Source organism: Balearica regulorum, chromosome 16 (assembly GCF_011004875.1).
Source record: "Balearica regulorum gibbericeps isolate bBalReg1 chromosome 16, bBalReg1.pri, whole genome shotgun sequence".
NCBI classification, from domain to species: Eukaryota; Metazoa; Chordata; class Aves; order Gruiformes; family Gruidae; genus Balearica; species Balearica regulorum.
The window spans coordinates 8,683,541-8,698,993 of record NC_046199.1 but is presented as its reverse complement, the minus strand read 5'-3'; the positions used below and the strand labels follow the sequence as shown (position 1 = coordinate 8,698,993).

At 57.4% G+C, this 15,453-nt stretch overlaps 1 protein-coding gene across 1 annotated transcript in view; it reads right to left on the bottom strand.

The window, feature by feature from the left end:
* Positions 1–9,714, bottom strand: part of NOL4L (nucleolar protein 4 like) — a 62,195-nt gene extending 52,481 nt beyond the window's left edge. The window contains exon 1 of the mRNA XM_075769080.1: positions 9,058–9,714. Within this exon, the coding sequence (XP_075625195.1) occupies positions 9,058–9,366 (309 nt within the window). The 5' untranslated portion in view covers positions 9,367–9,714. The remainder of the gene's footprint in view (positions 1–9,057) is intronic.
* Positions 9,715–15,453: the final 5,739 nt, after the last annotated feature.

Below are 15,453 nucleotides of genomic sequence, written 5' to 3'. Positions count from 1 at the left end.
CTCCCCTCCCAAAACTCAGCCTCTTTGCCAGGTAAGGGCACTGCAGGGCTTGAGCCGTGCCGCAGTGGCTTCAGCACAGTCCATCCCTGATGCCAGAGCCTGGAAATGCTGATGTCCCGCTTTACACCCGAGCACCACCATGTTTTACACCCGAGCACGACCACATTGCTTGCTGCTGCTCCCCATGAGCATGCGCAGGGTTCAATACTGCGCCTTAAATACGGATGGTGCCGAACCATGACGGTCCTGTTGGACTCCATCACCCCCTTTCCCAACATGGGAACCCAGCAAAATACAAGGCAGCTACCCTCGGTGAGAGCAGGCGCTCATATTTATGCTGGGCTGCACAATACACAGCTCTGCCAGGGTGGGGGGTCCTATACAGAGAGTCGGGGTGGGAGGGCACAGGGGAGAGACGTTGATGGAAATCTGTTAGGTCTGTCCCTGCATTCAGGTAAACCCTCTCTGTATTCTGGCTTGTTTCCATCATAACCACACTAGGTGGACCCCAAATCTTCCAAAAGCCGAGCTCTGACTTGTAAATAACGCCCAGGAACGATTCCCCATTAACCTGTGACAACCAAGTGGATTTTTTTGAGCTCTTAACTGAGACTACATGTTGGGGGGAGCAGAAGTCAGGCATGTTCTTTAACACTCTGTCATGGTAATCCATCCACAGAGACCCCTCTCCCAGGTCTGACACAGGCCAGCAACATCCCATCACATCTGGTCCAGCAGTCACATCACCGCAGGTTGGACATACGGAGCAGCCTCACATCTGGGTCCCTCTGGTTTTCTGTGAGTCTGTGTCTCCAAACAGGGATGCTATGTGGAGCAGAAGAAAGGGAGGGCAAACCAAACAGGGCAGGGAAACCAGACAATTAATATAACCTGCCCTCTGCATGAGGAATAAATTGGCAGCTGACAGGTTATAATCTGTGCAAGCAGGATCTTCACAAGAGAGGTGAAGGCTCCATTGGGGGCCAATTGGATGGTTAATTAGGAGGACAAAGCAGAGGATTCGTGAAAATGTTTATGAAACTGCTTGGGAAGGGAGCCTCTGAGAAACGCTCACCAGAGAGGGGCTGCTTTTGGTTAGGAGGAGGAAACACGAGGGTGAAACAGCAGAACTGAGCACCGAGAGAGAAAATAGCAATGCAAATGTCCGTAAGAGGGACGGGGGATTCCCAAGTACGGTGCAGAGGAGTTCGGGGAAGGACCCTATGACATCTAATTTTTCTAGAAATACATGGGCCGTGTCCTCCCTCTTCCTCCTCCCTCCCTGGTCCCCACCCCTGTGACCAAAAAAGCCGGGGCAGTGCGGAGCAGCCTCTGGAGGTAGCTGGCAGGCAGCCGCCGCAGCCAGCCAATCGGCGCTCCGTTCGGCTTGCAGAGAAGGGCACGAGGAAAGCAATTAAACCGAAGCTTTGATTAGGACTCACAGATGACTGCTTGTGTTAGAAATGCCTGAGCTTCTTTAAGCGTCTTGGCGGTGGCTGGAGCCGGCCTGATCCCCCATCCCCTCCTCGGCGTGTTGCTGCTGCAGCAGGAGCGTGACTGATGCTCTCTGTCCCACACACGGCTCCGAGAGCTCAGAGGTAGGAACCAGTTGCTAAGAGACAGGACTGTACTTTCCAGCCCACATCCAGACCTTTGTCACCAGCTCAAGGGCTTTCTGCTGGATCAAAATGCCCGACACAGGTGAGCGGGAGCGGGCAGGCCTCCTCCCAGCCTGGCAGAGATGCCTGGTCCCGGCTCGGGGAGCCACACGACCGGCATCCCAACTGATGATGGGAATGACAAACCCAAATGTGTGCCCAAGAGAGGAGCTCCCGTGGGCTGGCTGCTTGTCCCAGTGCTGTGAGACTGCAAACCGGAGCACGTTGTCGGTAACTGGGCACCAGCGTGGATGGTACTCGCAGCACTGAAACCCAGAAGATTTTGGATGTCTTGGCAGCACGGATGAGTGGATGACTCAGGGTTTGCTTTGAGATCATTCCTTCAAATGCAAGCCAAGCCAGGAGTCCCAAACTTTATTCTCCCTTTTTTCTTTTTTCGAGGGGGCTGCTCAATGAGCCTGAATTCATTTTCAGCCCAGAGACTCCCATAACACAGACCCAGACCATACCTGGCAACTGGAAAGCCCAAACTCTGAGCCACAGAGACTGAGTTACCCTATCTTCCCCAGAACAAACCCTCTCCCTCTCAGCGAGGAACGGGTCCACCTGAGCCGCTACCACTGCCTCTGCCTGTGTGTCGGAAGGAAAACGCGTCCGAAGCAGAGCAAGGACAGCGAGAAACCGCTCACACAGCATCTCAGTTTCCCAACTGTTGTTCTGTGAAAGGCCCTGTACCACGCTGGTAAGACACAACCAACCTCCGATTAACTTTCAATGACCACTACCTTAATCTCAGACACGCAGGAAAGAAACCATTACGCCAAACCTCTGCTCTCACTGTCTGCTCCCATATACACACATACAGTCTGCAGCTATTTCTCTATAGCAATAAATTGCTACTCTTTGGCACCAGCCATCAAGTGGAGGCCAGCAGCATTCCAACAAAGAAGATGATTTTGGCCAACAGGTACCTGCCCTCACTACAATCAGCTAATTAAACCAGATGCCGAGACTCAGTGGTGGCTTTGGCCCATCTTGATCTTTAGAGGTGGGCACAGCTAATATAAGATCAAGGGAAGGTAATTGCTAATTTGAACTAAAGAAAGAGATATGAATATGCATTCCTCTGCCACAGCAACGCAGACAAGGTTTTGGGAAGCCAGAGCATCCATGTGAGTTGGAGGAATGGAGTCCCCATTGATGCTCCTCCAGCCTCTGTGGTTTCCCTGCCATTTGTTTTGTCCACAGCGTAAGTTCATAGACTGCTCATATCAGGCCTAACGTAACAGCAAAACCAAAACTGTAGAAATGATACTAGCCGGAGATTATTGCTGAGAATGGTTTGTGCAAAGAGATTCTTGAGAAAGTTCTCACCGAAAGGAGTGCAGCTACCTCTCCGGGGCTCTGCTGCCATCCTTAGTCAGCGACCGAATTCTCCTGCCTGCTCGTGGTCAGAGCAAGCCCCTCTGAGTCACAGCCCACGAGGAGAGGTGAGAGAACAGCCTATATATTGCTCTTACAGACAGTCCTCTCCGTTCCTCATTAATTCAGGGCTCTGCGTGCTTGGACCCCTCTTCCTTTGCAAAGGTGGGATGTAACCTGAAGAGTCAGAACAACGGCACCTCATCAGACCTGGATTTCTTTCGTTTCCATTTTAGCTTCATTTAACAAGGCCTTGCAGAGCTGTGCTTTGTTTGTTTGCTTTTTTACCTTCTTCAGAGCAATACCCACCAAGAACCACAGATGTGAAAGCAATTATGGGGTGAGGGAGACAATTTTTGGATGAAAGTTATCCAAAAAACGCTGTTCCTCTCGGATCAGCAATGCTGTCGATGTTTCTGGAATCACGTAGGATGTATGGCGCAGATGATAGACAGATCATTCTTTTAGAAACTCTTCAGTCATATACGTACCAGGGGATCGGGACCAGGAGGAGTGGTGGGATGCAGGACCTTTACTGATGTGACTCCAGGTCTCCCGAGCACCGGTGACCAAAGCCAATCCCTGAGGCTGAAGCTGTCTGGGGATGGTGGTATCTCCCACTGGAGCTGCACCACGTGCACCGTACTGCACTACTAACAACCACGGTGGGGGCTGCATTATAATCAGGCTTGAAGTCTTGGCAGAAAAAAAGCAAGGACTGAATTAGATGCTGTTTTCGCCCCGTATCCCTAGAAGCAGCTTCAGCAGGCTGTCCCGGAGGGGTGGGAGTGGGCAGGAGCTGGAAACGGGCTCTGCCAGTGCTCCTGCTCCCAGCTCAGCGAGGAACTTTCTTCTGCCAATCTGTGTAACTGCAGATCATCGGAGCTCTTTAAATTCACCTTGCAAGGGTACTGGAGGCTTTTGCTGCTGCCTGGTGAGTTCTCAGGCCCAGAGGACTGGGTAGCACTGCTGTGGTTCCATGAGCAGTAAAAACTGCTCCTGATGTTGTACAAATTTGGAGCTGAATCTGGAAGGGATGTTGATGTAGGAGACTTCCTCTAGACCAGGCTGGATGGGACCACGCACCCGGGCCAGCATCGTGCCGGTCTCCTGAGTGCACATGTAAATGTAAACCTGCCATCGGTTCAGCTCCTTGGAAAAGCCAGCGCTGCCCTGCATGCTCAGGGATAGGCTTTTTCATAGCAGGTAAAGGCTCTGTATGGTCTAAGTAAGGCTTATGCTATAGAAGTAATAGACAATTTCTCAGATAATACCCTCAGGCACATCTGCCTTGTCTAAGGCTCTTCTGAATGGTCTTGATTTATTTTTTTTTATCACTTGAAGTCCACAGAAAGTCTAAGTGGTTATTCACATAGTGAAAACCTTCTGTTGACTAATGTTCTTAGAGGTTATAGACGTGTAGCTTTTTGGGGCACTGAATATGGGCATTGAAGGGTACTTGTAACCAGGAAAAATGTAGCCTCTATTAGCTGTTGGAGCAGCATCTTTCTGACATGCCCGGCTTCTCAGCTCAAGCGTTCTGCCACTGTGCTGTGCTGTCCCAAGGCCTGGCACCGCGGCTTTCTCATCACAACGCTCCCTGTCTCCGGGTGCTAAAACGTATTTAGGGATAGGCTGTACCGTGAGATTTATCCGGTGTCCCATGTGATGCGTTTCCTGCTGTCGGTGAAAGGCCTCCATCCATTTTGCTTCTTGGTCTCATCAATTCTCTTTACAGCGCTCCCCCCGCTGTAGTACCTTTCCTCAGGTAATAATTTCAAACATCTGGCTCCGGGGGAGCCAGCACAGGTGAACTGCACTTGTACAACACCAACCCACCCGCACGAATGTCCTCAGCCTTTTAGTAATGCCGACAAGAACCCCAGAACCTCGTGTGAGCTCTGCCGGGGACAGGGAGAGAGCAGGAAAGCAAAATCCAATGTGGGCAGCGCTGCAGAGCCTGCCCAATCCCCGAGTCTCTGCACAGTCCCCGAAGGGCCGGTCTGACACCAGGCTTCCCCTGCCTCATCCCGCAGTCCTCCAGCCTGCATCACGGGCTGCCAGGATGAATCTGTCCTGCGAGGCTGGCCACCGCTCCGGAGTTGTGACAAGCTTCCACCACGCACGGCGAAGTACGGCATTGATTTAGAGAGTGTGCGTAACCGCTCCCGCAGCTAATGCCCGAACCGAAGTCTGAGGCGAACCCTCCCCTGCACACCCTGCTGCTACACACAGCCAAGCCCATCTGCATCGCCGGTTGTCACCAAAGCGCTGTCCGTTTCCCTGCGCCGTGTCTCCATCTCACTCTACATTTGTATGAGAAAGACTGTCTAAATGATGCTAAATGCTTAGGACAAGAGGGACACGAGATTATAATGAACTGCATCTTAGCACCTTGTCACGAACAAATTCTCCCACAGTTCTTAGCAAATCTGGGGAGAAGGGAGAGCGCTGCGCATCCAGTACCGGGGTTCGGTCCAGTCCGCAGACAACGAGGTGTTTTACACCTTAGTGTGCGTTAGCCATGTGAAGGAAAGGCAGATCTGGGCACTTTGGGCTGAATCCATTGTCTGTGCTGCAGTAGCACACAAAGATACCCTCCTCCTCAGTACAGTCTAAACGCCTTTTTTTTTTTCAACTCCCTGACCTAAAGGATGCAGCAGCCAGCCCGTACGTGAATAAGGCTGTCAGACAACAATATCCTACACCGCTAAACCTCATGTGTTTATCTGCGTAGGGTTTTTTTTTAATTGTATGTGTTAAATGTCCAGCATCTTTGGGACGTTCATCTGGGAAAAAGAAATCTGAACAGTCTCTGTGCCAGACATCCGTCCGCACTGCTGTTCCTATTCCCAGTGCATTCTTTGAGAAGACCACCATCTGCTCTGACCACCACCTAAGGCAGATGCCCCCTTCTCAGTGCACAGTCCCAGCTCTCAAGCCACCCAAATCTGATTAGGCCTGTTCTGATGAGAGGCCTGGAGGAGGGCAAGGGAAAGTTACTCAGGAGAGAAAATAATAACCACATGTTAATTATGTTTTCGCTACAGATGCACTGAAAATACACAAACCAGCTCAGGATGCGTAAGCCAAAAGGAACAACTCTACTGGGTTGCTGCTGGGGGGGTTTTTATTTTTTGGGGTTTGTTTTTTTCTTTTTTTTTTTTTTTTTTTTTTCCAGAGGAGGAGTGGCCCCAGCCCTGTCAGGGGAAGGAAAGATCTTATCCCCACTGCTGCCCTCTACGCACTCTTTACTACCTCTCTTCTAGCTTTCACTCCCGGTACCTCGGATTTCCTGTAGCGACCTGCACATACAGCACAGCGGCGCGGCCCCCCCCCGCCTCCCCCTTCCCTGAACCCGGGCTGTGTGCGTTCAGCCATGGGACAGTCCCGAGCACGGTGCTTCTCCGGCAGATGTGCTCAGAGAAGGATGAGCGGACAGGATGAGCCGTATCAGGTTGCTGAGGAGCACAGGCAGGACACAGCAACTGAAACACTGCTCCAGAAGTATTTGGGAAAAGCAGCTGAACAGGCATTAAACCAGAATATACGCTTTGCTGTTGAGCAAAAGGCTCGTATCAGCTTCATGAATTATTTGACTGCATGCATGAGAGAAATGAAATACACCCACAAACCCAGCCCAAACCGCCGAGGACGAGGAGAGCACTGAATTATCAGGAGCTGAAGAAAATCCCTGTCAAGTTATCTCTAAATTTGAGATCCACTTCAGACAAAACCAAAATGCAGCAACTGCATCCGTCTGAAACGGTCCACGGGATTCCCAGCAGACAGGGGCACGGTGGGGCTGGGGAGGGCTGGGACAGAGGGGCCAGCAGGCAGCAACTTCTACAGACTCAGCGCTGGAGGATTTTGGGGAGCGCAATGACTGGTCTTCCCTACAGACAGTGGCTCTGTAAAACGCTCCCAGGCCAAACGGCCGGCCGGCAGGCTCTGGGAAATAAGCGGTATTGCCCCTTGGAAAATTCAGTTGTCCCCCGAGGGCATGCCTGCTTTTTGTTTGTTGGTTTACGGGAGCCTGGGTGTATCTCCTATCTGTAGCCTGCAGGGACTCTGCCAGGGAAGATGCGGGGGCCTAGACACGCTCCTCGCTGAAACTTCATCTGTGCAGAAGCCCTTTGGGAATACGTGGGCTTGCGCCGGCCTCGTTGAGCTGCTGACCCTAGGGACTCCCTCACGGACAAAGGGGAGGGGGCGTCTAGCTAGCAGCAGGGTCGAGGGAGTCTGGCTCGGCCTCTCTGGGGTACCATGACTCTGCAGCATTTGGAAGATCTGGGATAGAGTCGCCGGCTAGATGGAGAGGACCCAGGGGAAGTGCGGTATCTGCGGAAGGGGGTACCGCTCCTAATCTGCCCTCGTCAGGGGCTCTTTGGTGGTGGTGGGGAAGCGGGAGAGGAGGGCTGCAAAGAGGTCTCAAAAAAAAATTGCAAAGAATTTTTTTGGGGCATGGCATGGGGGAGGGGGGCTGCAAGGGGAGAAAGAAAGGCGCCTCTGAGCACCACGAAGGGAAAGGGAGAAATAATGACCCTTCCCCCTCCCCTCAATAATAAGGCAGACCAGATGGGAGGTAAATAGTGCGTTTAGAAGCATTTGCCACAGATGGGCTGCCCTCAATGGAAGCATCCTCCAGCCACATCAATGCTGGAGTCTGTGTGTGCACAGAAAACACTGCACCCTTTAGAGCAGCGGCAGCAGCAGCAGCAGCGGGGAGAGGAGGGGAGGGACGGGGAAAAAAAAAAAAAAAAAAAAAATCCCTCCCGGAGCCCTTCTGTGCCCGCTGGCCCGGAGCAGTCCCCGGCGGGGCGGCGGGCCGTTCCCCCCCCTCCCCCGGGCAGCGGGGGGCAGCGGGGCCGGGGGAGCGCCGCCGCGCCGGGCGCACCCCTGCGCGCAGGGCCGGGGGCCGCCAAAGTTGCGCGTTTCCCTCCGCGCCGGGGAGCGGGGCGCGCTCGGGACGGGAACAATGGGGCGGCGGGGCAGCCCCGGGCGGCGGCGGGGCGGGGAGGCAGGCAGCAGGCAGGCGGCAGGCAGGCAAGGGAGGGAGGGAGGCGGCCGGTGCGCCCCGCGCCGCCGGCCCGGCGGGGCGCCGAACAATGAGGCTCCGGCGGGGGAGTTTCCCGGGACGGCGGCCCGCGGGCAGGCGCGGGGAGGGCTGCCCTAATCCGGGCTCTGCCGCTGCCCGCACCCCCCCGGGGCACCGGCTGCAGCGGCCGCGCCGGGGCGGTCAGCGCCGCGGGACGCCGGGGCCGGGCGAGCCGCAGCGGGCCGGGCTCGCTCCGCTCCGCTCGGCGCGGGGGCCGGGCGGGCAGGGCGCGGCGGCGGGGGCGGGAGGTGCCGGCGCCCCCTCCCCGCCGCTCTCTGCCCTTGACTGCAGACCTGTCCCCGGCCGTGGGGCGGATGGGAAATGCCGGGCGAACGTGATCGGACGGGGCGGGGGGGAGGGGGGGGGCGGCGGGGCCCGCACCGGGCGGCGGCGCGGCCCCCCCCGCGGGGGCAGGTGCACGGCGGCGGGCGCGGGCCACCGCCGCCCCCCCCGCCCCCCTCCGCCGGCAGCGCCCGGGGACGGTGGCCGCACCGGATGGGACGGGGACGGGGAAAGGGGGTGGGGGGTGGGGGGGCGGCGGAAGGTGCGAGGCTCCGGGCGGGCGCCTCTCGCCATCCGCATCCCGGGCGGGTCGGGGCGGCGGGGGCGCGGCGGGTGCCCCGGGAGCGGCGGGGGCTGCGGGAGCGGCCGGGCCCCGCGTCGCGCCCCGCATGGGGCATGCGCGCTCCCGGCGGCCGGCGGCGCGGCGGGGCTGGGCCGCCCGGTGCTGACGGGACAGGGCCGGCGCGGCGGTGGCGGTGGCAGGGACAGGGGCCCCGGGGGTGCCCGCCCCCGCCCCGGGCAAACCACCCCCCCACCCCCCCCCCACCCCGCCCGCACGCCCGGGGAGGACAGACAGACACGGACAGGCAAGCAGACAGACAGACACAGAGCCCCCGGGGCACGGAGCGCACTAACCGTTCCCGTTTTCACCGGCACATATACCACCACTTGACCCATCTTCGTCGCCTCCCTGGTGCCGTTTCCCAGGCGGAAGCCTTTGGACCGGACCCAGAACTGGAACTTGCCTTTCTCCCCCCCGCCGGAGCCGCCGCCGGAGCCGGATCCCCCCTGCAGCACCTCGGCGATGCGCTGGTACTTGCTCCGGGTCACCGTCTTGGTTTTGGCCGAGTCCCCGTAGGTGCGCAGGCACCAGTCCCGGAACTGCCGCCCCAGCTCGCTGTCCCCGGGGCGGCTCCCCCGCAGCAGCAGCGGCGGCTTCGGCATCGCCCGGCCGGCGGCGGCGGCGGCAGCGGCGGCGGCGGCGGCGGCGGCGCCCGGCCCCGCGCCCTGTCCCGGAGCGGGCGGAGGGGCAGCCGGGGCGGCGCGGCGAGCCCGGCCGGCGCTGGCTCGGCGCGGCCCGGGACGGGCTTGCGGGGGCGACGGCCGGGATGGAGCGGAGAGAAGGGGGTGGGGGCGGCCGCGGCGGGGGGGGCGCCGGGGCTCGGACAGCGACCCGGCGAGCCGGGCGGAGGGAGGCACCGGCGGCGCCAGCAGCAGCAGCAGCCGCTCCTGTCACAGGATCACAGGCGGCTCCGGCTCGTCCCCCTCCCTCCCTCCGCCCGCCCGCCCGCCCGTCCCTGCCTCCTCCGCCCCCCTCCGGCCGCCTCCTCCTCTCAGCGGGATCCCACCTGTTAGAGCGGCCGCTCCGCCGCCGCCGACGGGCCCCCCTCCCCCGGCCGGCCCGCCCCGGGGCCGCCGCTTCCCCCCCACCCCCTCCGCCCCGGCCCTCGTGCTCTGCGCCGGCCGCCCACCGTTCCCCGCAGCGCCTCCGGTGGGATGCGCTCCCTTGGCTCGGCCGGCCCCTCACCCCCCTCCCTCCCCTTCCCCGCTCCCCGGCCCGGACGGGCCGGGGAGCGGGGAAGGGGAGGGAGGGGGGTGAGGGGCCGAGCCGAAGGGGTGTCGGGGGGGGGGGGGCGCGGGTCCAGGTGCCGGTCCCAGACAAAGGGCCGGCGGGGCGCGGGCGCACGTGTGCGGCGGGACGGGCCGGCGGGGGCGGAGGCGGGCACCTGCCGAGCCGCCGCAGAGCCGGGGAGGAGCCGCGGGGGTAGCGGTAGCGTTAGGGTCCGCCACCCGCCGGAACGGCCTGGAACGACCGGGACGGAGCCGGGGAGGGTGCCGGGATTTCCCCGCAGCGCCCTCGATCGGGGCTGCCCGTAGAGGTTGAGGATTGTCCCGCCGGACCGGGAAAACCACACCCCGCACGGAGACCGGCCCCGGGGCAACCGCGATTCTACCAGCCCCGGAGCGGGAAACAAAGGCCGGACCCCGGACCCGGTGCTTCGCTCCTCTCCCCAGCTGCCGCCTCCGCCCTCCGCGCCTGTTCCCTGGGCAGAAGCCGGGAGAGCATCCTCCCTGCGCCCCGGCGGCGGTGGCGGCGGGGGACTGCGGCCGGGCAGCTGTCCCGCGGCGTGACCGAGCCCCGCCACTGCAGGGGCGGGGAGCGGGGAGGGGGGGGGGGGGGAACTCGGGCCACGGTCCCGCTCCTCCGTCTCCGAGCGGTTTCTGGTGGTAGGCGGTCACAGCTGGCCCGGGGGGCGAGATGGGGCCGCCCGTCCCAGTCGGCAGCTGTGGCTCTGTGTCTCCCCGGCAGTCACACGCATGTGCCGTGTTTCTGGTGGTGCCACGCGTGTGCTACCGGTCTGCCCATCAGTGCCATGTATGTGCTCCGTGCCCACCCAGCAGTGCCGTGCATGTGCTCCCAGTCTGGCCGTTGGTGCCACGCGTGTGCTCCGTGCCCACCTAGCAGTGCCACGTGTGTGTTCCTGGTCTGTCCCTCAGTGCCACACGTGTGCTCCATGCCCACCCGCAGTGCTACACGCGTGTTCTCAGTCTGTCCATCAGTGCCACGTGTGTGCTCTGTGCCCATCCAGCAGTGTCATGCATGTGCTCCTGATCTGTCCATCAGTGCCACGTGTGTGTTCCTGGTCTGTCCATCGGTGCCACATGTGTGCTCCATGCCCACCCAGCAATGCCACGCGTGTGCTCCCGGTTTGTCTATCAGTGCTACACGTGTGCTCCTGGTCTGTCCATCAGTGCCGTGTGTGCTCCGTGCCCACCCAGTGGTGCCACACGTGTACTCCATGCCTTCCCGGCAGTGCCACGCATGTGCTCCGTGCCCACCCCAGTGCCACACACCTGCTCCGTGCCGGTTGGGGGCACAGCAGTGGTCGTCAGCAGCAGTAGTGTTGGCGTGAGGACGTAGGAGCAGGAGCCAGGAGCCGGTGGGAACCTGGAAGAGGAATTTCATGTGTCAGGGAGATGTCTGAGGCCGGTGCTGGAGCTGCAGGGCATAGTGGTGGTGGAGCCAGCCAGCACACAGGCATCCGCAGTGCCGCACGCCCGGGGCAGGAGGCAGGGGATAAGGTGAGGGCACTTTACTGGACAAAAGGCAGTTTTCTTCGCTGCACCTCGCCCCGTGCCAGCCACACTGTGGCAGTCCAACAGATCCCCAAGGTGGGAATTGAACACTGCAGGGGATGAGCCATGGGTTAGCCATGCCAGAGGGGCTGCAGTGAAAACAGGGGATGTCTGTGACACTGGAACATTGAAATTAATTATTGAAATATACCATTATAAATCATGTAGACCCTCTCTACCCCACTGGATATCTGGACACCTCTAAAAAAATTCCCAGTGTCACCATGCAGTTTGCACTGGGACAAACATGACACTGTTGGAGAGGGACTTGTGGAGCGCAGAAGGTCTTCCCCATTTTGAGTTTTCTACCCCAACATAACACAGGATGCCTACAGGAACTTGCTAGTGCACTGCAGTATTTTTGCTGACCACTAAAAATAAGATGGACATCCTTTCAAGCCTCGGTCAGCCATGGAAGCACAGCTTTCTCAGGGGACTGCTGCAAGGAGCAATTGGGGGGGATGGAAATGGCAGAAAAGAGAAGGATATTCTGCACATTTGGGGCTTGGTGGGCAACTTTCTCACAAAGACTTTGCAGGTGAAGTCAGGCTCAGCTCTTAGCCTGCTACAGCATGCGGGCATCCTGCCTGCACGGCGTGAAGCACTGACCAGCTGAATTCAGTGTCCAGAATCGGCTGGCGCTGGGGTGGCCATAGGGTGGGTGGGATTTCCTATGAGAACTCTACAAGTAGGCTTTGTAGGCGGTGTGGTGGCAGTGGGCTGTCCAGGAGTGCCAGGGAAGCACTCGGCGCTGGAGTCCAGCTGCTTTGTGGGAAATGTTGAGTGAGGAAGAGAGTACAAGGACACTTTGCTTTTGCTGAGGAGTTGCTCCAGCCAGGGGTGGTGCTGCCTTCTTCACCGTGATCAGACCTCCTGGCTGATGTAATCACTGATTTCCCCACCCTGCACTCAGGAGGCAAGGGAAAAGGGAATGTCCTCTCACATCACCGTAGCCATGGACAGAAATCTCCTCCTACCTCAGCCCACCCATTTGAAGCTGAGGTAGGAGATTGCATGTCCATTGAACCCGGATACTTTCACATGAACAGCACCAAATCATGATGACCATCGAACATGAGCTCCATCAGCGCAACACAGAGTGATAAGCATTACATTTTCCGTAATGATTCATAGACACCCCTCCTTGGCATGTACAACACTTTGTAGAGTAAGACATCAACTGAAGGGCCTGAGTCTGTCTCAGAAAAGGGGAAGGAACTGGTGGAGGGGTGCTCAGGGAGGAGTGAGGGACCATGGATGGTAGTCAGTTGGTCACAGATCCCTGAGACTGCTCACAGTTTGTTTGGGTGGACACGTACTTGGCACAGGGTGAGCCAGTTGCTCCAGCCACATCGTAGGCATGGCTGATGGAAGGGAAGGACTTCAGCAGTCTTCTCTCCAGCAGTGACTGTCCTCTGTAGAAAATTGCTGGAAATTGCAGTATTTCCAGTGAATTACCTTAGTCTGGTGTACAGCACTCACTGGGCTTGATGGCTTTGCTTCCTGGTCCTCCAGATGTGGTGAGCTATGCCCTGCAAGCCTTTCCTCTGGCTAAGTTTCTCGCTTGTCTTCCACCCGGTTTGGTTTGTTAATAGTTGCAGTTAAATATCTTGTCTGCTCTTTGATGTGAGTAGCTGAATCTGTTTAGTCTTTCTGTTGAGGTTTGGGGGTTCACATAGAAAGCGATACAGAAGGTCACTGAGGGCATGGACAGGCGTTTCCCCGGATTGGGAAGGCAAGACCAGCCAAACCAAGAACTGTCATCCTCTGAATGAGGATTTTGGGAAGACCATTCACACATGGGCTAGTGGTCAGATCAATATTTTAGGTCCCAATCCAGCATGGATTCAACAAGGGTTTAACTTGCACTGCATGAGCAATCTCATGATGTACCAAATTATAATGCATGATGCTGAGGCCACTCTTGTCCTTAAAGATAGGGCAAAAAAAAGTGGAGGTGTTTGGTGGCACTGGACTTTAAACTGTCGGTTCTGGATGACAGCGATACTGAGTGGTGTTCAGCACAGGGTATCTGCTGCAGGCTTTTTTATAGACAAACACTTGATAACTCCAGGTCCATTGCTATTTATACTATATAAATAAAAGTTGTTCTTAGTAACTGCCGACAAATATAAACTAGACATTAGTTTTCTTTGTAACATTTTTTTCAGGTACCCCAGATCCTGGACTGTTGTATTGGCTTGTGAATATTCTCTCACACACATAAAAACAAGGAAATAGGAATTAGCAATTAGAAAATGCTTAATTAGAAATATCAGGGCAGCTTAGCTGAGATGGGAGCTGAAGAAGGGAGGCTGTGATGCCTCTATAGCATGGTGAGTGTCCGGAGAAGGTACCTGGTATGTGCATAGCGGTCCCCTCTCAAGATACAAGAAAAAGAGATGATCAACAGAAATACGAGTCATCCAGACTGATAAAACCAGAAAATTTTTACCCATCCGATAGCTAACTGGTGGAATTTATCACCACAGGGAGTGTTTGTGTATGCAAAAGGACTGGGTGCCTGTTGGGAGGAGAAACACCTGGGAAGGTACAGATTTAAGAAAGAGAAGGGTGAGATAAGCACTCATGCTTTAGAGGTAAGTCTAAAACTGATAGTCAGGAGTGAGAAAGATGCTTCCTTTGAGGATATTTCCTTCCCCAGTTTTTCGCCATAGCACTCGGGCCTTCCTTTGAAGTGTCTGATGCTTATCAGGGCAGGGGCAGCACAGCAGTTTGGAGGGACCGATTCAGCTCGGCCATGTTCCTGCGTTCCCTGTATTTCCCACAGCTGTCCTGTTCAGCAGCGACAGCAGTCAATCCTCGCTGGGCGCCCAGCACCACGAGCACAGCCAGCCCTCAGCCTCTGCTCCAGGCTCCCGCTCCTTCTGCAAGAGCCTGGCTCGTGCCTCGGTGGGGCAGGGCGGTGGGAGAGCTGGGTCCGGGCTGAGCGGGAGCGGTGACCCCCCCGCCAGGCGTGTGGGACCGTGCCAGGGACTCTCTGATGCACCCTGATAGGGGCTGCCTGCTGACGGGGGGGTGGCAGTGGCGGACACTTCCCAGCCGTCGCCCTGGACACCCTCACAGTTACGTTTACAACTTACATGGAAAAGCGATAACTGGAAAGTACCCTTCTCCTCGAAGCTGTTTTAAATGCAATTCATCAGCTGGAAATGAAGGCAGCCAAAAAACATGTAAAAAGCCATGTATGGCAGGCCAGCAGCAAGTGTCCCACAGATCCCAGCTGGAGAAGGCGCCGTGCCTGGCAGTGTCCCCAGATACACTGGCTTTATTGGTCAGTGTCTGGATTCATATTTGAGTTGGACCCAGACTGGAACCATTTACCAAATACCCCTGAGTGCTGCTGGGTGGGATAAGAGAGGCAGGCAGAGGGGTGGGTATGGGGGGAACCGAACCCATCAGTGGATGTAGCCTGGTACCGAGCAGCGCAAAGTGAGCTCAGGAGTTAAAAACCATCACTTCTGCTGGCAGCTGGGAGCACTTCCTTGGGAAAGGACAGAGAAATGTTGAGGTGCTTCTGGGATCACTATGGATGAGTGTTTGGTTCTCGTAACTTCAGTCATTCAAAGGCTGGACAGCCAGCGTTACCTGGTGTCTCGACTGCTGCTATAGTCAGTGCGTAATGATGAGCACCTTCAGAAACCATTCATCTCCGCTTATCGTGGAGTGAGATGAATCGCTCGCTGGAGCTGCCTTATTCTTTCCATCAAAACCAAAACCAAAGAGAGTCTGCGTGTCTCCCAGTCTGCACCTGAGACTTTCACCTGCCCGAAGCTGGGTGGGAGAGCTGTGATCCACCAACAGGAGAGCTGTGATCCACCAACGGGATGCAGTCAAGAAAAAGGGGGACGATCTCAAGTTGACTTGGAAGAA